Genomic DNA, 23,944 nt, shown 5'->3' with positions numbered 1-23,944 from the left:
TGAGCTGTGGGTTTTTCATATTATGGCCTTTATTATGTTGAGGTACATTCCCTTTGTGTCCACACTGTTGAGTTTTTAAACATAAATGAAATTTCAATTTTGTGAAATGCTTTTCTGCATCTATTGAAATGATCATATGGTTTTTATCTTCATTTTGATAACGTTATGTGTCATATTGATTGATTTGCCTGTGTTGAACTATTCTTACATAACTGAAACAAATCCCACTTGATCATGGTGTATGATCTGTTTAACATATTGTTGAATTTAGTTTGCTGGTATCTTGTTGAGGACTTTTGCATCTGTGTTCTTAAGGGATATTGCCCATAGTTTTTATGGTTGTTGATTGTTTTTTGTTTGCTTTGTTATTTGTTTTTGTTGAATCCTTATCTGGTTTGGTAGCAGGGTAGCACCAGCCCTGGAAAGTGAGTTTGGAAGCTTTCCGTCCTCTTCAATTTTTTGGAAGTGTTTTGGAAGGATAGGTATTAAATCTTCTTTGAATATTTGGTAGAATTCACTAGTGAAACCATATGGTACAGGGCTTTCTTTTTTGGGTGTTTTTGATTAATGATTCAATCTTCTTACTAGAAATTAGTCTATTCAGATTTTCTATTTCTTTATGATTCAGTCTTGGAAGACAGTGTTTCTAGGAATTTATCCATTTGTTCTAAGTTTTTCAATTTGTTGTTCATAGTAGTTTGCTGTGATCCTTTGTATTTCTGTGGTATCAGTGTAACTTCTCTTCCTTTTCTTATTTGATTTATTTGACCCCTCTTTTTTCCTTTGTTAATCTAAAGGTTTGTCAGTTTTGTTTCTCTTTTCAAAGAACCAACTGTTAGTTTCATTGATTTTTTTTTTCTATTCTTGGACTCTATTTCATTATCTCTCCTTTTGATTTTTATTATTTCCTTCTTTCTACTAACTTTGGTCTTTGTGTGTATGTGGTTTTTTTTTTTTTTTAGTTCCTTTAGGTATAAAGTTAGATTGTTTATTTGAGATTTCTCTTTTTTGAGGTAGGCTTGTACTACCATGAAATTCCATCATAGAATTGCTTTTCCTGCATAGGTTTGACATGTTATATTTCTATTTTCATTTGTCTCTAAGTATTTTTTGAGTTTTCCTTTGATTTCTTCTATCACCCTGTGTTTGGCAGTGTTGTTTAGTAATATGTTGTTTAATCTCCACATATTTGTAGTTTTTCCACTTTTCTTGTATTTGATTTCTAGTTTTGTACCATTGTGGTCGAAAAGATGCTTAGTATGATTTCAGTCTTCTTAAATTTATTTAAACTTACTGACTCTTGGTTTATGTCCTAATGTGATCTATCCTGGAGAATTTTCCATGTGTTCTTGAGAAGGATGTGTATCCTGCTGCTTTAGCCTGGAATGTTCTCTCTACATAATTTGTAGCCCATCTGGTCTAATGTGTCACATGAGGCTGATGTTTCCATATTGCTTTTCTGTCTGGATGATCTATCCATTGATGCAAGTGGGGCATTAAAATCCCCTACTATGATTGTATTGTTTTTAATTTTTCCCTTTAAGTCTGTTAATATTTGCTTTATATATTTTGATGCTCCTATGTTGAGTGCCCATATATTTATGAATGTTATATTTTCTTGCTGAATTACTCCTTTGTTTATCTTGTATACTCCTCATTGTCTTTTATTGAAGTCTTTGTTTTAAAGTCTATTTTGTCTGATATAAGTGTAGCTACACCAACTTTCTTTTCATTTCCATTTTATGAAACATCTTTTTCTATCCCTTCGCTTTCAGTTTGTATGTGTCCTTACTTCTGAAATGAGCCTCTTGTAGGCAGTATATAGATGTTTTATTTTTTTAATTCATGCAACAACTCTGTGTTTTTTGATTGGAGAATTTATTCCACTTACATTTAAAGTCATTGGTATGATTAAAGTTATTGATACTTATGTACTTATTGCTGTTGTTTTCATTGTTTTCTGGTTATTTTATAGTTTCTCTCTGTTTTTTCTTCTCTTTCCCTCTTCCCTTGTGGTTTGATGGGTTTCCTTAGTATCCCTTTTTCATTTTCTGTTTTCAGTTTTTTGAGGAACCTCCATAGTGTTTGCCACTGTCTCCTTACTTTGTATAGCTCTTGGTTTATTTCTATTTGTTAGCAAAGTCTGCTGTGTCTCCTGATCTATAAAGTAGTGGCCTTACTAAAAAGAAGCCTATGGTTTCCTGTAATGCAGTGACCCTTCTTCATAAGAACCAGATGCTGCTATGTCCTATGTGGGCTGCATGGTCCCTACTGTACTGGCTGTCATATTTGCTCTCAGTCTAGTCAGTACAGTTGCTCACTTTACCTGTTTGGGGCTTACTGTGTAAGATTTGTATCATTGTTGTTAATGGACTTGTCTGAGGATGTTGCAGGCTTGTAGTTGGTTGGTATCATTGGTCAGAACAGAATGCTTCCTCTAACTCCATCTGCCAGGGCAATAGTTGCACTAACTGGCAGGATGGTCTCCCTTTGCTGCCTCCTGAGAGACTTTCATTGGCAGATGTAGCCAGTACTCAGACCAGATTCCTGCCCCCAGAATTTTTGGGGGGGTTGCAGTCACAGAGAACTGCAGTACTCTCTCCCTGTGACACCTCCTGGGAGCTTTTTGTTGATGGGCAGGACAGAAGTCAGATCACATGCCTGCCTACAATCCATCTGCCAGGGCTGCAGTCACGTCAAACTGCAGGGCACTCCTTTTTAGCTCTCAGCAGTAAGATTCAGCTGCTCAGGTGTGGGTGCACAGTTGTATGTAGTCCTCTTCCCCATGGCAGGAGTCACTTTGTAGTGACGCCAGCTACTGTCAGGGTTGATTGTAGCGGGGGGTGGGGGGTGGGAGTGTCTTCAGAGGGATGCCTGCCAAGTGGGCTGGGTTGGATGTGGCAGATAGGAAAACTTGGGTGTGAGGCATGTTCTAGCAAGATAGGAGGAGATTGTTCTGGCTCATTCCCCCCAAGTGTCTGGCTATCTAGCCTGGGGGTTGGGGGTGTGTGTGTGGGGGGGGAATTTTGCTTGCTAGCACTTGTTCTTGGAAAAATGTCCCAAATATCCCTGTCCCAACCAGCAAACATGCTATGCTTAATGAATAAATGTCCTTTGGATACATCCCAGGTACATTTTAAACTGCTGGTTCTATGCTGTGCCTTTGCTGGGTTATTTTTTATGCTGGCTCTTTAAGGGTAGGCACTCAGTTTCCTATGGCCCTCTGGCTCTCCTGGAGCTAAGCCCGTTTTATAAAGTACCGAGTTTATCCCCACTGATTGTAAAAAGCTCCACTCGCTTTCAAAGCAAAATGTTATGGGGATTTGTCTTCCCAGTGAGGGTGACCTGTGCCTGTGGTACCCATTGTATGTTCTGATCCTCTCATTTCTCTGGGCTACTGGTGTCCATCGTTTTTGTGGTTGGTCTCACCAAAGGTTTGGTTCTCAACTGCATCTCTGTCCCTCCTACCCTTTTTGATATGGCCTTCTCTCTAAGATTTAAGATTAACTGCAGAAAGTCTGTTCTGCCAGTCTTCGGGTCATTTTCAGAGTTCATGTCACAGGTGTAGCTGTTTTTGTGTGTCCGTGGGATGAGGTGAGCCCAGGATCTTCCTGCTTTGCCATTTTCCCAATAGTTGAAACCATATCATTTTTCATCTTTTCAAATTAGTGTTTTTGGCTTCTTTGGGTAAATACCCAGTAGTGGCATTACTGGATGATATGGTATTTCTATTTTTAATTGTTTTAGGACTCTCCACTAGTTTCCACAGTGGTTGTGCCAATTTATATCAAAAAAGTTGTTGGTCTCCTCTCTTGTTCTGAGATTCCTGTAATGCAGATGTTATTATGCTTGATGATGTTGCACTGTTCCCTTAGCTTTTTCTCATTTTTATTATTGTTTACTTTTTTTTGCACTTCCACTTCGTTACTTTCCATTATCCTGTCTAGTAGATTGATGATTCACTCTTCATCCTCAAATATGTTCTTGATTCCCTGTAGTGTATTTTTTGCTTCAGTTATTGAATTCTTTAGCTCTGAGTAGTTCTTTTTACATTTTCATTCTTTTTGTTGAAGTTCTCAATGTGTTTATCCACTCTTTTTCTTTTATTTTTAATGTTTATTTATTTATTTATTAGAGACAGAGACAGAGTGTGAGCAGGGGGAGGGGCAGAGAGAGAGTGGGAGACACAGATTCCAAAGCAAACTCCAGGCTCTGAGCTGTCAGCACAGAGCCCCATGTGGGGCTTGAAGTCACAAATAGTGAGATCATGACCTTAGCTGAAGTCGGATGCTTAACCGACCGAGCCACCCAGGCGCCCCTGTGTTTATCCACTCTTTTCTCAAGTCCAATGAGTATCTTTATGGACATTACTTTGAATTATTTATCAGGCATATTGCTTATCTCCATTTCATTTAACCTTTATGCTGTGATTTTGCCTTGTTCTTTAATTTGGGAAATATTCCTGTTTTCTCTGGGGTGGGGCATGCAATGCTAGCAAGGTAAATGAAGATTGTTAGTGCTAGCTCTTGCAAACATTCAGCTTTCTAGGTTGGGAGAGGGGAAGAGAAATGGCACATGCCAGCACTTTTGTTCCTAGAGAAATCTGCAGATCATTTCCTCTCTAGCACACATTCTAAGATTAATCAGTAAATCTTCACTTATACCTCAGATGCTTTTTTAAACTGCTGCTTCTGTGTTGTGCCTCAGGCCACAGTTATTTAGTATGCTGGCTCTTTAAGGGTAGGGACTGGGTTTCCTATCACCCTCAGTCCTCCTAGAGTTATGCCCTGTTGATATTCAAAGCCAGACTTTATGGGGATTTGGGTTCCCAGTGAGGGGGATGCCCTAGTGATCTGATCCTCTCCTTCTCCTTGCTTGTGATGTCCCTCCCAGTTGTGGTTAGTTGTGTAGGGGGTTTAGTTCCCAACCATGTCTCCACACGTTTTACCTTTTTCTATGTGGCCTTCACAATTAGCCATGGAAGGTCTGTTCTGTCAGTCTTCAGATCATTTTCACAGCACATAGATGTAACGATGTCTGTGGGACAAGTTGAGCTCAGGATCCTCCTACTCTGTCATTTTCCCTGAGTGTAATTGAAAATGAAATATGGCCTTTTGTAGCAACGTGGATGGAACTGGAGAGTGTGATGCTAAGTGAAATAAGCCATACAGAGAAAGACAGATACCATATGGTTTCACTCTTATGTGGATCCTGAGAAACTTAACAGGAACCCATGGGGGAGGGGGAAAAAGAAAAAGAAAAAAAAAAAAGGAGGTTAGAGTGGGAGAGAGCCAAAGCATAAGAGACTGTTAAAAACTGAGAACAAACTGAGGGTTGATGGGGGGTGGGAGGGAGGAGAGGGTGGGTGATGGGTATTGAGGAGGGCACCTTTTGGGATGAGCACTGGGTGTTGTATGGAAACCAATTTGACAATAAATTTCATATATTAAAAAAAAAAAGAAAAATAATAAAAATTATTGTCCATGAAAAAAAAAAAAACAGAAACGGTATTTTAGGTGGAGGGACTAGCTCTCAAAAGAAGTTAACCCATTATGTGACCATTATTTTTACTTTTGTAGTGGAAGATATTTAAAATTTTTTTAACGTTTATTTATTATCAAGAGACAGAGAGAGACAGAGCATGAGCATGGGAGGGGCAGAGAGAGGGGGGGACACAGAATCCGAAGCAGGCTTCAGGCTCTGAGCTGTCAGCACAGAGCCCGACACAGGGCTCGAACTCACAAACCGCGAGATCATGGCCTGAGCCAAAGTTGGACGCTTAACTGACTGAGCTACCCAGGCGCCCCTGTAGTGGAAGATATTTTAAATAATCAATGCTGATTCTGAGGAACAGGAAAGAGATAACATAGAGGAGCATGTTAGAGCTTTCTTTTTATCTGTTATTTCTTAGGCTGGATACTGACTATACCTGTGTTCATTTTCTTGTTTCTTAACTTTTTATATACTTGAAACAGTTTGTAATTTTAACAATGCTATCTTAGTACTAGAAGTTCAATTTGAGCACAAACATGTTAAAATTATTCACCTTGAATCCTGATGCTTATGTGACAAAATTGTTTGATTTAAAAAGTTTAGGGGTGCCTGGGAAGCTCAGTTGGTTAAGCATTTGACTCTTGATTTTGGCCTCAGGTCATAATCTCTCAGTTCATGAGGTTGACTCCTATGTCAGGCACCACACTGGGCATGGAGCCTGATTAAGATTCTTTCTCCCTCTGCCCCTCCCGCACTTACACTCCCTCTCTCTAAAATAATAATAATAATAATAATAATAATAATAATAATAATAAATTTAAAATTTAAAAGAAGTTTAAAGTGATAACTGGTAATTCTGAAGAGGTTTATAGATACTTTGAAGGGCTTATATTTTATGGTAGGTTGTTTTAAGCTTGACCAACATCACTTCAGAATGTATATTTTGCTGTTAAGTGTATTACCCACATTCATCTGTTAGCTATTGGTCATATATAAGCCATCATTTTGGGAGAGGAAAGAAGGTGGATAGTCATTTACTTGAGATAACTGGGTAGATTTTGAAAGTCAAAGAAGATTAAATTGCATATGAATGCAAACATGTGCAAGATCTTCCTTGATGTCTAGTTACTTGAGCTGGGAGCTTATGTAAAATAGGAAGTTTAGAAGTAAAGATTGTGTGAGATATGAGTATGGAAAAAGTCAATGAGGGAAACAATTGAGTTAAGCCCTAGAAAGGCACCATGACAGTGGATGCCTTATGTAGTTTGTGGATACACGGAGTCATGTAGTAGCTCGGGTTTGACAAGTCAGTGTGCAAACGGTCATCACTATTGTTGAAATTTTTATAATTCAGGAATATCCATAAGCAGGAATGTAATACTGTTCAATACATTTTGGAAAACAACTGAGTTAATTTTCTCAATAATTTGGCTAGCTCTTTTGTATATGAAAGTTAGTTTTTGGTTGATCTGACTTTTTTTTTCTGTTTCACAGTGTACAACATTAGCATTCATATTAAGACATGAATTCCTTTGTTCAATGTATTTATAGCTTAGGGAAATCCTAAGTATTACCTGCCATTTGGGAGAGATTTGACCTAAGAAGCACATTTTTTCCTCACCAAATTGATGGTGCACTTCAGAAGGATGTGTGTTCGTTTTATAGATGTCTCTGGTATTAACATGGAGAGGTTCTTTATTCTGCCTGCTTTCAGCTTGACTTTTCGAACATTATCAAAACAAAATTGTTGGCCCAAGGAATCTTTCGTTGGAGTCCATTGGCTTGTTACATAGAGGTGTTTCGCAAAACTGATCTTGGGACCACTGTCTAAATTTAGCATTGTGATTAAGGCTAAAGAGGGAACATATGCAAGGGAGAACATAATAAAATACAGTAAAGGGGGTTAGTAAATGGAGGAGTGTTTGAAGAGTGCATAAAAGGCATTTAAGAAAGAATTGGGGTTGAAGACTTTGAAGGCTTTAGGGAAAAAAAAGAAAGATTAAAAAGAGGGAAAAAATACAATTTGACACTTTCAATAAGTAATATAATTTACTTTCACACATTTTATATTTTATCTTTTTAGGCATGTATAAAAGCATAATCATCTCTGTAACATTGGCTATGGTTTGGTATTTATGTATATTTGTGAGCAATAAAAGAAATCTGTTTTTAAGGTTATTCCTAGTTATCTTATTCTCATGGTGCAGTTGTAAATGTTTTCTTAATTTCTATTTCTGTTACTTCATTAGTAGAAGTAGAAGTTCATAGAAATGCAACAGATTTCTGTGTATTAATTTTATATTCTGTGACTTTACTGAATTTATCAGTTCTAGTTATTTTTTGATGCTTTGGAGTTTTTAATATATCCTGTCATCTGCAGATAGTGAATTTTTTTTCCTTCCTTACCAATATGGATGCTTTATTTATATTCTTTTTGTTGTCTGATTGCTGTGGCTAGGACTTCTAAAACTATGTTGAATAAAAGTGATGAGAGTAGATACCCTTGTCTTGTTCCTCATTTTAGAGGAAAAGCTCTCAGTGTTTTACCAATGAGTATGATATTAACTTTGGGTTTTTCATATATGTCTTTTATCATGTTGAGGTATGTTTTCTTTAAACTTTCTTTGTTGAGAGTTTTTATCATGAATGGATGTGATCCTTTGTCAAATGCTTTTTCTGCATTTATTAAGATGATCATAGGGTTTTTTTTTTTATCCTTTTTCTTGTTGATGTGATGTATCTTGTTGATTGATGTATGAGTATTGAACCACCCTTGAATCCCTGGAATAAATCCCACTTGATCGTGGTGAACAATACTTTTAATGTATTATTGGATTTGCTTTCCTTAGAGGATTTTTACATCTATGTTCATCAGGGATATTGGTCTGTAGTTTTCTTTTTTATGTTTGTCTTTATCTCGTTTTGGTATCAGGGTAATGCTGGTCTCATAGAATGAATTTGAAAGCTTTCCTTTCTTTTCTATTTGTATGAATAGTTTGAGAATAGGTATTAATATTTATGAATAGTTTGAGAATAGGTATTAACTCTGCTTTAAATGTTTGGTAGAATTTGCCTGTGAAACCATCTGGTCCTGGGCTTTTACTTGTTGGGAGTTTTTGGATTACTGATACAATTTCCTTGCTTGTAATTAGTCTTCAAATTTTTTATTTCTTATTGATGCAGTTTTAGAAGGATATATGTTTCTAGGAACTTAACTATTTTTTCTACTTTGCCAAGTTATTGGCATGTAATTTTTCATACTATTCTCTTGTTATCATTTGTATTTCTGTGCTGTTGGTTGTTATTTCTCCTCCTTCAGTTCTGATTTTATTTATTTGAGTCATCTCTTTTTTTTTATGAGCCTGGGTCAAGGTTTATCAATTTTATTTATTTTCTCAAACATCCAACTCCTGGTTTGTGTTCTATTGTTTTAGTCTCTATTTCCTTTATTTCTTGTGTAATTTTTTATCATGTACTGGCTCTACTTTTTTGGGGCTTTTCATGTTCTTCTTTTTGTAGCTCCTTTAGGTGTAAGGTTAGGTGGTTTATTTGAGATATTTCTTGTTTCTTGAAGTAGGCCTCTATTGCTAGAAACTTCCCCCTTACAGCCTTCCTGCATCCCAAAGATTTTTTACTGTTGTGTTTTCATTTATCTCCATGCATTTTTTGATTTCCTCTTTGATTTATTGATTGAGTCATTCATTGTTTAGTACCATGTTATTTAGCCTTCATGTATTTGTGTTGTTTCCAGATTATCCTTCCTACTGATTTCGAGGTTCATACTGTTGTGGTCAGAAAACATGCATGATATGACTTTCTTTTCAAATTTATTGAGACTTGTTTTGTGGCCTAATATGTGATTTGTCCTGGAAAATGTTCCATGTGTACTTTAAGAGAATGTGTATTATGCTCTTTTTGGATGGAATTTTTTTGAATATATATTATATATATCATGTGGGAAACCACATAAGGCTTTCAGCTGATTTTTCAGCAGAAGTGTTGCAGTCTGGAAGGAAGTGGCATATATTTAAAGTGCTGAAAGGAAAAAAAGTCTGCAACCAAGAATACCCAGCAAGGTTATCATTCAGAATAGGAGAGATAAAGTGTTTCCCCGATAAACAAAAGTTAAAGGAGTTCATAATCCTTACAGCAGCCTTCAAGAAAAATTAAAGGGAATTCTTTGAATAGAAAGAAAAGGCCATACTTAGGAGTAAGAAAATTATGAAAGGAAAAAATTCATAGGTAAATGCAAACATAAAATAGAAATAGTAGATTAATAACATATAAAACCAGTATGGAGGTTAAAGTACAAAAACATTAAAATCAATTATATATTCAAAAATCAGTCAAGAGGTTCACAAAATATAAGAATATAAAGTATAGTATCATATACATAAAACATGGGGGTGGTAAAAAAAATTGAGTGCTTTTAGAATGGGTTCCATCTTCAGTGACCACCAACTGAATATAGACTGCTACACACTTTAGATGGTATATATGAACCTAATGGTAACCACAAACCCCAAACCTATAGTAAATACACAAAAAATAAAGAGAAAGGAATCCAAGCATAACACTAAAGAAAGCCATCCAACCACAATTTAAGACAGCAAGAGAAGAAAGGAAGAGAGAACTGCAAAAACAACTGTAAAACAAGTGACATAATGGCAGTAGGTACATACCTGTTAATAATTGATTTAAATGTAAATGGACTGCTTCAATTAAAAGACAAAAGGTGACTGAATTGACAAAATTGTAAGACTGTATGCTTCCTATAAGAGACTCCATTCAGACCTAAATATATACAGATTGATAGTGAAGGTATGGAAAAAGTTTATCATGCAAATGGAAGTGAAAAGAAAGCTGGGGTAGCAGTACTTACAAAATACACTTTAAAATAAAGAGGGTAACAAAATACAAAGTAGGACATAATAATAAAAGGAATAATGCAGAATGAGAATACAACAATTATAAATACCTATGCAACCAACATGGGAGCACCTAAATATATAAAGCAACTGGTCTAAGACATAAAGGAAGAAATTGATAGTAATATAATAATAGTAGGGAGCATTAACACCCGACTTACATCAATGGATAGATCATCCAGTCAGAAAATCAACAAGAAAATAGTAAATTTCAATGACATTTTAGACCAGATGGATGTAACAGCTGTATACAGGAGAATAGAGGAAATCTCTCTTTTTTTTTTTTTTTTTTTACATTTATTTATTTTTGGGACAGAGAGAGACAGAGCATGAATGGGGGAGGGGCAAAGAGAGAGGGAGACACAGAATCGGAAACAGGCTCCAGGCTCTGAGCCATCAGCCCAGAGCCTGACGCGGGGCTCGAACTCACGGACCGCGAGATCGTGACCTGGCTGAAGTCGGACGCTCAACCGACTGCGCCACCCAGGCGCCCCTAGAGGAAATCTCTTAATATTAATTATTTACTCTGAAAGTTCTTCCTTTTTTTTCTCTTCTGTAGATCCCAGAGTCATTAAGACATACTACATGGCAGAGACTGGGAAAAGGCAACTTAAGACAGATACTACATGTTACCAGGGTAAGATTAAGCAGATACTTCTATATATAACTCAGAAAAGTGTGCATTTCTTTGAGCATTTTCAAATTTATACTATATATTTTGTATTTCTCAATTCCTCTTTTCATTTTTTTCTAAATAGAAAGATGAATAAGAAATTATGTTTTTGCTCATAGAAATAGGGATAGATATCTTGATTATTTTTTCACTCCTGGAAAGATCTGTCAGAATCTCTTGAGATCAGTGCCAGCTACAGTAACATTTTCAGAATGCTTTTTATAAATGTAATATCAGCTTGTTGACCTTAAAATTATCCTGGTAATTTGTATCTGATGTATGGAATGCTATAAGATTTTCAAATGAGTGAAAGCCCTTTACCTTAGAAGATGTTCAGGGACTCTTTGCTTATTAGAGCCTGATGCTTAGTTTACTTGTTGATAAAAGTTATTTTTCATTGTTGATATAAGTGAAAGACAACTTCAAAATTTCTCAGTGTTCTGAAATTATACAGGCAATTCTCCAAGATGAGAAAGGTTGGAAAATTAGAAGACAGTCTAAACCCTGAGTATTACGTTTATTATTTCTAACAGTTATTTGCCTTTAAAGTACAAGGCATTGTTCTAATTTATGCAGAGGCTGTAAAAGTGAATAACATTTCAATCTTTTGCTTTGTCGAAGACCTTATTATCTTCTGTGGTATTCATCAGAGTGCTTGATATAATTTGTTACTCAGTCTTTTAGATGGAAAAAAATGTCACAGAGACATTATCACACTAAAATTTGTATTTTGATGTTTTCCCTTTAAAAATGCTTTAAGATTGTTGATCCAAGAATCAGTAACCCATTTATGGCAATTATTTTTTGTTCTCAACTGGTGCAAATAGGAAGACATTTTTGGTTTTTGTGATTCCATTTTCATAGCTTGACCCAAAGCTCATACTATTATGATTTAGCACTGATACACATTTGTGTTTATAAAGTACTGTGTCCTTCATTAATTCATTAATTATTGATTATTATGGCTACTGAAGAAGCATTATTATATGTATTTATTTCATTAAGTATGTTTTAACTGAGGAAAACTTTAAATATTGGCAAGCTTAAATTTTGAGCCTAATCTTTACTGTCTTAGTAACTTTATATTTCTCAAATAATTTAACTTATATATTTCTCTAACCTAAGAATCAGTCTTAAGACCTATTTTAGAAATTTGTAGTAGGCAAGATGTTGCATATTTTCAAGGCTAGTTGAGAGATTTATAGATAGCTCTGTTTTATTAGCTCTGCTAATCCATTAAGCATTGAAATCTACCCTGCCCACATATAAGACACTGTGGTATAAGCCATGGGAGATACAAGGATAAAAGAGACTGGCTTAATTTCAAGAAACTTACCATGTAATAGGAAAGACACAACATGCATGCATATTACTATAGCATAAGATAGACAGTAAGCATTAAAAATACATATATAGGGGCACCTGGGTGGCTCAGTTGGTTAAGTGTCCAACTTCAGCTCAGGTCATGGTCTCACAGTCCGTGAGTACAAGCCCCATGTCAGGCTCTGTGCTGTCAGTTCAAAGCCTTGAGCCTGCTTCAGATTCCGTGCCTCCCTCTCTCTCTACCCCTCCCCCACTCATGTTCTGTCTCTATCAAAAAATGAATAAATGTTAAAAAAATTTTTTTAAATACTCATATATATATGTGTATATATATACACACGTGTATATATGAGAAAGAATAAGGAAAAGAATCAGTTATATAAAATGAACTATATTATAAAGCAAAAATGTATACATGTGGAAAACAAGTGGGATATAATTAGTTAACCCTAGGATATTCTTTGCCAATGATAGAGTAACAGATTACATAGTACTATGGTAGCAAATGATAATAAGAAAGCTGGTATAAATCAAATAGAAGTGTAATATAAGTCAAAGTTCTCAAACATTAATTTCAAAAGCTCTTTAGAGAAAGTAATTCTGAATGAATATTAGTTATATTTCAGTATCTTTGTGTAAGTGTATTGTAAGCTAATCATGAAGGTGTTTTGCTTTGTTATGCTAGGTTAAAAGCTATGCCTATGAATTTGTATGTGATACATTCATTAGATTAGGCTAAGTCAGAGTTTTAAAGATCTGAAATTCTGTAATAGCTAATGGATGACTTGGTATCATCTTCAACTAGGCTCTCCAGGCATGGCCACTGATAGAAAAGAGGACATGTTGGCATGGTCATGCAGGAGGAGGACTCCACACAGACCCAAAAGAAGGGGTAAGAGTGAATAACAGTAACTACAAATTCTTATACATACCGAATTTGCGCAGAATGTGCCCACGCACACACACACACACACACACACACACACACACACATATTCAAGATTATTATCTTCCAGAGTATTTTGATTGACTCTTACTACCACAGATTTTCTAATGCAAAACCTTATGAATTGGCCATGGTTATATGGCTGAGACTTTCTTGGGCTTAAAATAAACAAAAAATATCATGATTGACTAAAAAAACAAAAAAGTTATCAACCTAAATATTTTATTTATTCACTTAAAATAGCATTGGTTGATGTTATTTGTTATATAATCCAGCCTTATAAATAGCTAAATTAGATTTAGCACTTAGAAGCAATTTGTGTGTGTGTGTGTGTGTGTGTGTGTGTGTGTGTGTGTGTGTTGTGGTTAACATTTCCTTCTGTACACTTAGTTTAGAAAGATCCTAGAATGTCCCCTAGCTTCCTGATAAATCTTCCATCTACCTGATCCATTCATTTAATTATCCATATTCTTTTTTTCATATATTTTTTAAAGTTTTTATTTTAATTCCAGTTAGTTAATATACAGTGTTATATTATTTTCAGGTATATAATATAGTAATTCAACATTTCCATATATCACTCAGTGCTCATCACAACAAACAAGTGTACTCCTTAATCCCTCCCCATCACCTATTTAACCCATTCCCCACCCCCTTCCATCTGGTAACCATCAGATTGTTCTCTGTAATTAAGAGTCTGTTTCCTCTTTTGTCTCTCTCTGTTGTTTTCCCCTTTGCTTGTTTGTTTTGGTTCTTAAATTCTACACATGAATGAAATCATATGGGTATTTGTTGTTCTCTGATTGACTCATTTTGCTAAGCATTATACTCTCAGGTTCCATCCATGTTGTTACAAATGGCAAGACTTCATTCTTTTTGATGGCTGAATAATATTCCAGTGTGTGTGTGTGTGTGTGTGTGTGTGTGTGTGTGTATTCATCAATCAGTGGACACTTGGGTTGCTTCCATATCTTGGCTATTGTAAATAATGCTGCTATGAACATAGGGGTGCATGTATCCCTTTGAATTAGATTCTTGTATTCTTTGTGTAAATACCCAGTTGTGTGATTGCTGGATCTTAAGGTAGTTCTATTTTTAACTTTTTGAGGAACCTCCATACTGTTTTCCACAGTGGGCTGTACCACTTGGATGTTCTTAACACTACTAACAAAAATAATAATGCTGCTCAGGAGGTATTTAAATAATCTGTTTATCCAATCTCTGTAGTAAAGGGGATTATGGAAAAACAGTGGTGGTTTCACTATTTGGAAGCTCTTGTTTTTAAAATGGATAAATTAGAGGGTTGATGGGGGTTGGAGGGAGGGCAAAGTGGTTGATGGGCATTGAGAAGGGTACCTGTTGGGATGAGCACAGGGTGTTGTATGGAAACCAATTTGACAATAAATTTCATATTAAAAAATAGATAAATTAACAAATTATTTGTTTTATAATAGAATCTTCAGGTTTTTGAAGAATTTTGGTGCTATACTCCTGCATTTAAACTTTTTTTTAATGTGCTTCTTTTGAAGAATGAGTTAGTTTACTAATTAGTTAATTCTGTGCTGATAATAACATGAGTAATGAGGAACTTAAAATAAGGACTACTTTCCAGACTTTGCTTGACATACTCTTTTTTTATGTTTGAAGCAGATCCTCATTGGATATAGTCAGAAGCTAGTAGTATTACAAGAGAGATTAACATGTACTAGAGCAATCAGAGCGCTTTGGTATAAAACTTGATATAATCAGGAGTGGAACAACAGCTTGGAGTATTAAAAAATTGGAGTCCTGGGGAGATAATGGAATAACAAATCTCCAGGCTTGTTCAACTGAATGGACACTTAGACCAATGGACAAGAATACTTGGATGACATGGAGAGGCTGTTTTCTAGCTCTGATTTTATACATCATCAAGTAGCCTTATGATCTTCATCTCATTTTTCCAATTGACTTCCCTTGGGATAGGGAATTAACTGACTGGCCAATGTGAATATCAGTCAGCTTGTTATTTTTTTATTATACATTATTAAGTTGACTGTTGAGTATAAATATATCTCATATGTACCATAAGCCATTTTAGGACCTTTTCACTCTAGTATCAGACTAATAGAGTATAGAAAACAAACCTTAAGGTACAGAGAAATTAATAATAATAGAGCTTTTCCTGATAATAGATCTTTCATCTCCCATCTATAAACTTATTGTATACTTATATTCCCAGTAATATTGGAGAAATTCTTCAGTTACCCTCTCAGTTTTTCCATTAGACATCTCAACTTGCTTGTCTTTTTGTTGCATCCACATGACTCCTGAAACAGAATGCTACAGGCACCAGTGACAGTCACAACAAAGTTTATTGCAATGAGAGGCAGGAATATTGGAGAAGTTCTTCAGTTACCCTCTCAATTTTTCCACTAGACATCTGCTCAACTTGTTTGTCTTTTTGTTGCATCCACATGACTCCTGAAACAGAATGCTGCGGCACCAGTGACAGTCACAACAAAGTTTATTGCAATGAGAGGCAAGGCCGACCAATCGGGACCGATACTCTTGACCAGAGTGTGGCCTTGAACAGCCGGGGTACAGAGTTTTTATAGCCGACCACATCATCTCATCATCACCTGGGAACAGAACAAAGAAGTAGTTCCCAGATGGGGGTGGAAACAGTTCAGACCTTCTGCCATTAAGGCGCGACCAGTTGACCTCCTTGACCCTGCCTCTGGCCCACTTTTTCAAAGTTCTCAACATGTCCTTGCCCCAATCCAGTCAAACACCAATCCAGTTGATTTCCCTTGAACTTTTGTTCCCTTGATTGATAGGACAAGGCTGTTATCTCTTAACCTACAGTGTCGAAACAAAGCTGTTATTTCCCAAGGCTACAGGTTAGCCCTACACTGCAATTAAACCCTTACATTTTGACCTAGCTTTTATCAAGCCACTGGTTTTTTTTTGTTTTTTTTTTTTAATTTTTTTCAACGTTTATTTATTTTTGCGACAGAGAGAGACAGAGCATGAACGGGGGAGGGGCAGAGAGAGAGGGAGACACAGAATCGGAAACAGGCTCCAGGCTCCGAGCCATCAGCCCAGAGCCTGACGCGGGGCTCGAACTCTCGGACCGCGAGATCGTGACCTGGCTGAAGTCGGACGCTTAACCGACTGCGCCACCCAGGCGCCCCTGCCACTGTTATTTCCAACAGTATTGAAGTAGTGATTGAATTTATTCCTTTAATTGCAGTTACTTACGTTTAGCATGGATTGAAGAGACAGTTCTCTTCTCTGGACAGTTTGCTTATCCATGAAATTGTGGGCATTTCCACATTATTTGCTGCTTAATTGGTTCTTTAGGGAAAAAGCATTCAGTCTGTAGCACACATTTATACAAAACAAATTGCATCCAAAATTTTTAGTATATATTTTATTCTTCCTCACCACAAACTTTGCCCCTAAGTAGTTTCTTTATAAACTAGTCCCTTGATCTAGGATTAGAACATTTCTTGCTATTAGAATTCAGGAATATGATTTTTTTCTTGAAGTAATCTCTACACCCAACGTGGAGCTCGAACTCACAACCCGAAGATCAAGAGTCACATGCTCTACTGACTGAGCCAGCCAGGAACCCCTGAATTTAGCAATGTCTTTAAAACTAGAATTCTTAGATAAATCCCATATCAGTTAAAGAAAAGGTGACTCTGTTACCTTTATCAAAAGCTCATTTTCTTTTTTCTTACTCTTTTATTTTCTTATAAAAGTCCATTAGGCTACACACCCTTAGAAGCAATGGACTCTTGGTGGAAAAAATTGTTCTTGAATCAGTGCTTGATAACCTTTTCTAGTAAAAGATATGAAGTTACTGACCTGAGAAGCAAAGCATACATGTAGCTTATTAATATGCAGTTTTCCTTAATATCTTAAAATTCTACCCAGTGAGTTGCTTCAGATGTGTTTTAATTTATTTTCCTTTTTGTGCCCTGCTCACATAGTTATTAGCTATAGGTATTCATTTACAGCACTTATGGCTGTGAGTGACTACATCTCTCCCTCAGGTCACACTATTGAATTTAGCACTGATCCATATAAACATAATATGACTCAATAAACTATTGAGTCATATGCACCTAATTTTATTTATGCATCTGTTTTTGGCTCACCATGCTGTGATTGTGCTGTTTCAGCTCCCTGTGCACAAGTAGGTATTCCTTTCATTATTTCTTTTTGTCTGCCTAGCCTCATAAAGCTTATGAAACTCTGTATTAGTATCAAATAAGTAAATATTTAAAAATATTTAAAGATCTGGGGGCACCTGGGTGGCTCAGTTGGTTAAGCGTCCAACTTCGGCTCAGGTCATGATCTCACAGTTCGTGGGTTCAAGCCCCGCATCGGGCTCTGTGCTGACAGCTCAGAGCCTGGAGCCTGCTTCTGATTCTGTCTCCCTCTTTCTGCCCCTCCCCTGCTCACACTGTCTCTCTCTGACTCTCAAAAATACATAAATATTAAAAAATTTAAATATTTAAAGATCTGTCACTTAGATTATTAAAATGATTTAATAAATCAAGTAATAGCTATGCCTTCTGAATATTAATGACAATGTGTCCTCATGTGTTTAAGAATAGATAATTTATTAATTGAATAAATATTTATTGAGTGTTGTTTCTGGCATCATCTCTTTTTGTAGCACCTATTTTTTTTTATGTTGGCCCACCTTATTTTCAGTTACTTTCATCTCCTCTTTAACAGCTCTCTGATGTTCCTAAGTATTTTCTTCCAAACTCATTTTGTTACCATACAGAGATCTTAGCCCATTTACATTCCTTCTTACATTACTTTTGTGTTTTTTTTTTCTGAATCCAATTGATTTCCTTAAGTATGGCAAGCTAATTCCAGTACATAGCTGAGACCTCTGTAAAAACTTTTATTCCTCATACTATAACATAGTACTAGTTTTAATGGGGCTTAAAATGTCAGTTCCATATTTTAAATTTGAGGCTATTTATATTTAGCTTTAGCAAGAAGGCAGCATTGTATATATTGTTATTTAGCAAAGAGGAAAGTAGATTCACTCCTACTTTTGTAGGCCTTTTAATGATATTTCTAAAGCATTCAAATTTAGAGAGCTTTTGTTATCATAATATGTCATCACAGTTATGTTTTTATTTTGACCATTTATTTATTATTTTTGAGAGACAGAAAGAGATATAGCGCAAGCAGGGAAGGGGCAGAAAGAGATGGAGACACAGAATCAGAAACAGGCTCCAGACTCTGAGCAGTCAGCACACAGCCGAACGCGAGGCTCCAACCCAAGAACTATGAGATCATGATCTGAGCTGAAGTCAGTCACTTTAGCCACCCAGGTGTCCCACAGTTATGTTTTTAAAATAACTTTTAAATTCTATTTATTTTGAAAATGATAAACAGAAAAGTGAAAGAAATTTATGTGTTCTGTTTATGTGTAAGTGAGGCTTAAATAAAAATTATGATTTCAACCACTGGCTACTTCAGGAATTTTTACCCCTGCAAAAGAAATTCCTTTCCTTAAATCATTGTTTGTTTGTTTTCCTATACTGTGATTATTCCTTACACAGTATGTTTTCAAATAAGCCAATTTCTTGTTATCCTCATTAACCATTTCCTATATTTTCTACCCTTTCTTTAAGAAGGTGACCTTAAAAGGGTATGTATACTATTTGTGTTTCTTAGTCTGAAATGAAAAGGTAAGTTGATATGAAGGTGATTTTGAATTCAGTCTCAAGCTTGTGGCTTTAGATAACCCTTTTGTCTTTTAGGATTACCATTGTGTATCCAATGTATGAATTATGGCTGTTCACAGTATGGTGATTGTGGTGATTTTGAAATGTGATATATGATCTTTCAGGATCTGTATTGAGACCTCCCCATGTTATTTTATTTTACTCTTGTACAGCCGGAATGAGTTGGTTTAAAATTCTTTAAAACTGTGCCTCAGCCTCTGAAATTCCTTTTTGATTTAGCCTCCACTTATAAAAAAGATGTTTTTCAAACTTTATAGTGTATCTAATGTATAACTTAAGTCATGTACTTTATAGCTGAATGGACTCATAATGCATGATTACACAACTTCAGAACCCATTTTGTTAAATGAAATGGTGACATTTTATGCACTATTAAGCCAACTAGAATAATTTTCTTGCTCTTAGCCATAACTTCTCTGTGTCATAATTGAAAAATTTTGGGATCTGTTGTAGATGGTTTTGACAGGAAGAGTGTTTCTAAAGATATGCAGAAGCAGGGCCTTTTTGTCATTATTCCATCAAGAAAAATAAGATAAAACCTATGAAATGAGAAAGTGGTTGAAATGCCTCAATTTGAGTTATAATGCATTAAATTATATTTATTTAGTAATAGTTCAATTGAAAAAGTGACTTTTAAAATTAAAGCCTATTCCCATTTAAAAATACCTTACTGGTTATGAGAACATATGTGAGTATATGTGTGTATAAAACAAAACATTAAGAACTGTATTTTCAGCATTTCATATTTTTGCCAACTTATATATATATATTTAAAGTTTATTTGATGGAGAGTGAGTGGGAGAGGGAGAGACAGAAGTGAAGGGAGAGAGAGAGAGAAAGAGAGAGAGAATTCTAAGCACCACCTTTTATCTTTAAAGCAGCCAGGAAGGTAGTCCTGTTTTTAGTACAATATGAACAGTTTTATTTCTGTTGCTCTTTACGCAGTAAACAGACTGAGAAATCACTGAGAAAGAGACTAGAAAAATAGTTTGCTGAGTTTGGGGGGCAATAACCGTAATATAAAACTACCCTGAATAATATAATGTGTTGTCCTGGGTTTCTTATATGTTGGCAGTTTCCCCCCATTCCTTGCTGTGTGTGTACATTTACTTGAAATTGGGTAACTTTCCTCCCACAAAATGAACTAATTTTTTTCTTATTCTATATGAACTACAGAAAATACAAGCAAGCATAAAGAATATAAAAAATCATCAGTGATTCCATCTACTCACAGCTACTTATTTTAACACTTTGGGGGAATTGCTTTCAGACCCATTTGTATGCATGTATAAACTCATACACACGTCACTTTTTTAACATGAAAAATAAGTTTTGTGCTCTGCTTTTTTCACTTCACATTTTTCTGTGTCACTACATATATTTCTCAATGGCTACAGTTTGTTTTATACATTCACTATAATTTGTTTACACAGTTCTCCATTATTGGTCATTTAGGCTGCTTCCAACTTTTTTCTTATTAAAACTGCATGAGAATAAATATCCTTAATAGCTAAGTTTTTCATTCTTTTATTCAATAGATACGTGTTGAGTACCTACTGTATGTCAGTACTATATTTGGTATTGAGTTACAACAGTGAGCACCAAACACAAAGTTGCTACTCATATGGAATTTAAATTCTAACAGGAGAGCAGATATTAATCAAATCACTTCTGTATATGTAGTTTATAACTAAAATGGATGCTCTGGAAGAGAGGAATACTCCAGTGTGAAAGAATATAGCCAAGGATCCTGAGTGGGTTTAGGGAAGGCCTCATGAAGAAGTGCTGCTTGAGTTGGCAGTTAACTAATTAGAAGAGATTGGGGAGTGGGTTGGTGTTGTACAGAGGGAGATTATTTCAGACAGAATGAGTGATATCGTGCAAATGCCTTGTGGCAGGAGGAATTATAGCATATTTGAGGAACTAAAAGAAAAGAAAGCTAGTATGGCATGAACACTGAAAGCAGTCAGGAGCCAAGCCAAGCAGACCCTCACAAGCCACGTTATGGACTTTGATCTTTAAGAGCAATAGGATGCAGTTGAAGGGTTTTAAACTGGGAGTAATATCTGATTGCAGGGTGAACTAATTGAATAGGGAGCAGAATAGATGCAGAGAAATCAGTTAGGAGATGGTTACAGTGGTTTAGGTGAGACAATTTGATAGCTTGGATTAGGTTGGTAGTGAAAATAGATTCAAGAAATTTTTATAAAGTAAATTTGATTCAACTTAGAGAATATTCTTAAGTATTTTTTAAAGCATAAGTTTCCAGAAATGGAATTCATGACACAAAGGGCAAATTATTTTAAAAGCTGATGGTGGGTATCAAATGCTTTCTGAAAAGATTGTTTCAGTGTACTCCCCCAGTAACAGTGTGTTAGAGTACCCATTTCAATACAACTTCACCAGCAATGAGCATCAACTTTTTTTAAAATATCTATTCCAGAAATGGAGTAGATACTTCAGTTTTTAAAATGGAGATTATTTTGCCAACGATAATAATATAGTAGCTTTGGAACATATATGTATTGATCTTATTTTGGCTTTACAGAGTGTGGTTTTGATTTTTTTGTTTGTTTTTTTTTTTAATTTTTTTTTACATTTATTTCATTTTGTGAGCCAGAGACAGAGTACAAGTGGGGGAGGGGCAGAGAGAACGAGACACAGAATCCCAGGCAGGCTCCAGGCTCCGAGCCCTCAACACAGAGGCCGACGGGGGGTTTGAAACCGCAAACCATGAGTTTATTACCTGAGCCGAAGTTGGACACTTAACCGACTGAGCCACCAAGGCACCCCTGGTTTTGATTCTTAATATTCTGCCTCCAAAAGCTGAAACTACATATTTCATGGGAATGTTGCCTCAGGAACTTGAGAGAAAGAAAAATGTGAGATGATTTAGTAATGAGATTAAGCATGATTAGAACATTGTGTTTTTGTTGAAATTTTTAATAACCCAACCTTTGTTCTATATAGTTAATACCAAGACTCCTACTTTCCTAAACTTTGCTTTATAACTCGACTTTATCATGAGTTTTCACTGAGGGCTGCAAAATGTATTAAATAAACATATTGATAAAGAGCCCAAAATATAGAGGTTTTAACCACAAAGATGGAACTATTGAAATATTTCTTAAATTTTGTATAATGCATTGATAGCTTAATAGATGAGAAATAAATGTATAGTACAAGTCCCTTTGCCTCCACTGAATACCTTTTTGGCAATATGAGGATGGCTGTAGGTGGAAGTAAAAACTTAAGGATATAAGTAGCTTTTTATTTTGTTTTTTTTTATTTTTCAATATATGAAATTTATTGTCAAATTGGTTTCCATACAACACCCAGTGCTCATCCCAAAAGGTGCCCTCCTCAATACCCATTACCCACCCTCCCCTCCCTCCCACCCCCCATCAACCCTCAGTTTGTTCTCAGTTTTTAACAGTCTCTTATGCTTTGGCTCTCTCCCACTCTAACCTCTTTTTTTTTTTCCCTTCCCCTCCCCCATGGGTTTCTGTTAAGTTTCTCAGGATCCACATAAGAGTGAAACCATATGGTATCTGTCTTTCTCTGTGTGGCTTATTTCACTTAGCATCACACTCTCCAGTTCCATCCACGTTGCTACAAAGGGCCATATTTCATTCTTTCTCATTGCCACGTAGTACTCCATTGTGTATATAAACCACAATTTCTTTATCCATTCATCAGTTGATGGACATTTAGGCTCTTTCCATAATTTGGCTATTGTTGAGAGTGCTGCTATAAACATTGGGGTACAAGTGCCCCTATTCATCAGTACTCCTGTATCCCTTGGGTAAATTCCTAGCAGTGCTACTGCTGGGTCATAGGGTAGGTCTATTTTTAATTTTTTGAGGAACCTCCACACTGTTTCCCAGAGTGGCTACACCAATATGCATTCCCACCAACAGTGCAAGAGGGTTCCCGTTTCTCACATCCTCTCCAGCATCTATAGTCTGCTGATTTGTTCATTTTGGCGACTCTGACTGGCGTGAGGTGATATCTGAGTGTGGTTTTGATTTGTATTTCCCTGATAAGGAGCGATGTGGAGCATCTTTTCATGGGGCTGTTGGCCATCCGGATGTCTTCTTTAGAGAAGTGTCTATTCATGTTTTCTGACCATTTCTTACTGAGTTATTTGTTTTTCGTGTGTGGAGTTTGGTGAGCTCTTTATAGATTTTGGATACTAACCCTTTGTCTGATATGTCATTTGCAAATATCTTTTCCAATTCCATTGGATGCCTTTTAGTTTTGTTGATTGTTTCCTTTGCTGTACAGAAGCTTTTTATCTTCATAAGGTTCCAATAATTCACTTTTGCTTTTAATTCCCTTGCCTTTGGGGATGTGTCGAGTAAGAGATTGCTACGGCTGAGGTCAGAGAGGTCTTTTCCTGCTTTCTCCTCTAGTGTTTTGATGGTTTCCTGTCTCACATTCTGGTCCTTTATCCATTTTGAGTTTATTTTTGTGAATGGTGTGAGAAAGTGGTCTAGTTTCAACCTTCTGCATGTTGCTGTCCAGTTCTCCCAGCACCATTTGTTAGAGGGACTGTCTTTTTTCCATTGGATGTTCTTTCCTGCTTTGTCAAAGATTAGTTGCCATATGTTTGTGGATCTAGTTCTGGGGTTTCTATTCTATTCCATTGGTCTATGTGTCTGTTTTTGTGCCAATCCCATGCTGTCTTGATGATGACAGCTTTGTAGTAGAGGCTGAAGTCTGGGATTGTGATGCCTCCCGGTTTGGTCTTCTTCTTCAAAATTACTTTGGCTACTCGGGGCCTTTTGTGGTTCCATATGAATTTTAGGATTAC

The 23,944-nt window shown here is 36.0% G+C and overlaps 1 protein-coding gene across 2 annotated transcripts in view; it reads left to right on the top strand.

Moving 5' to 3' along the window:
* The window catches only part of ABCB7 (ATP binding cassette subfamily B member 7), a 168,588-nt gene that overhangs the window by 77,452 nt on the left and 67,192 nt on the right, over nucleotides 1–23,944 (top strand). For both annotated transcript variants that reach the window (XM_043571069.1, XM_043571070.1), the window contains exons 2-3: nucleotides 10,981–11,058; nucleotides 13,223–13,309. In XM_043571069.1, coding sequence (XP_043427004.1) covers nucleotides 10,981–11,058; nucleotides 13,223–13,309 — 165 coding nt within the window. The remainder of the gene's footprint in view (nucleotides 1–10,980; nucleotides 11,059–13,222; nucleotides 13,310–23,944) is intronic.

The sequence above is a fragment of the Prionailurus bengalensis genome, chromosome X (assembly GCF_016509475.1).
Source record: "Prionailurus bengalensis isolate Pbe53 chromosome X, Fcat_Pben_1.1_paternal_pri, whole genome shotgun sequence".
Taxonomy (NCBI): Eukaryota; Metazoa; Chordata; class Mammalia; order Carnivora; family Felidae; genus Prionailurus; species Prionailurus bengalensis.
The sequence above is the reverse complement of the archived record's forward strand: the minus strand, read 5'-3'. Positions and strand labels throughout refer to the sequence as shown.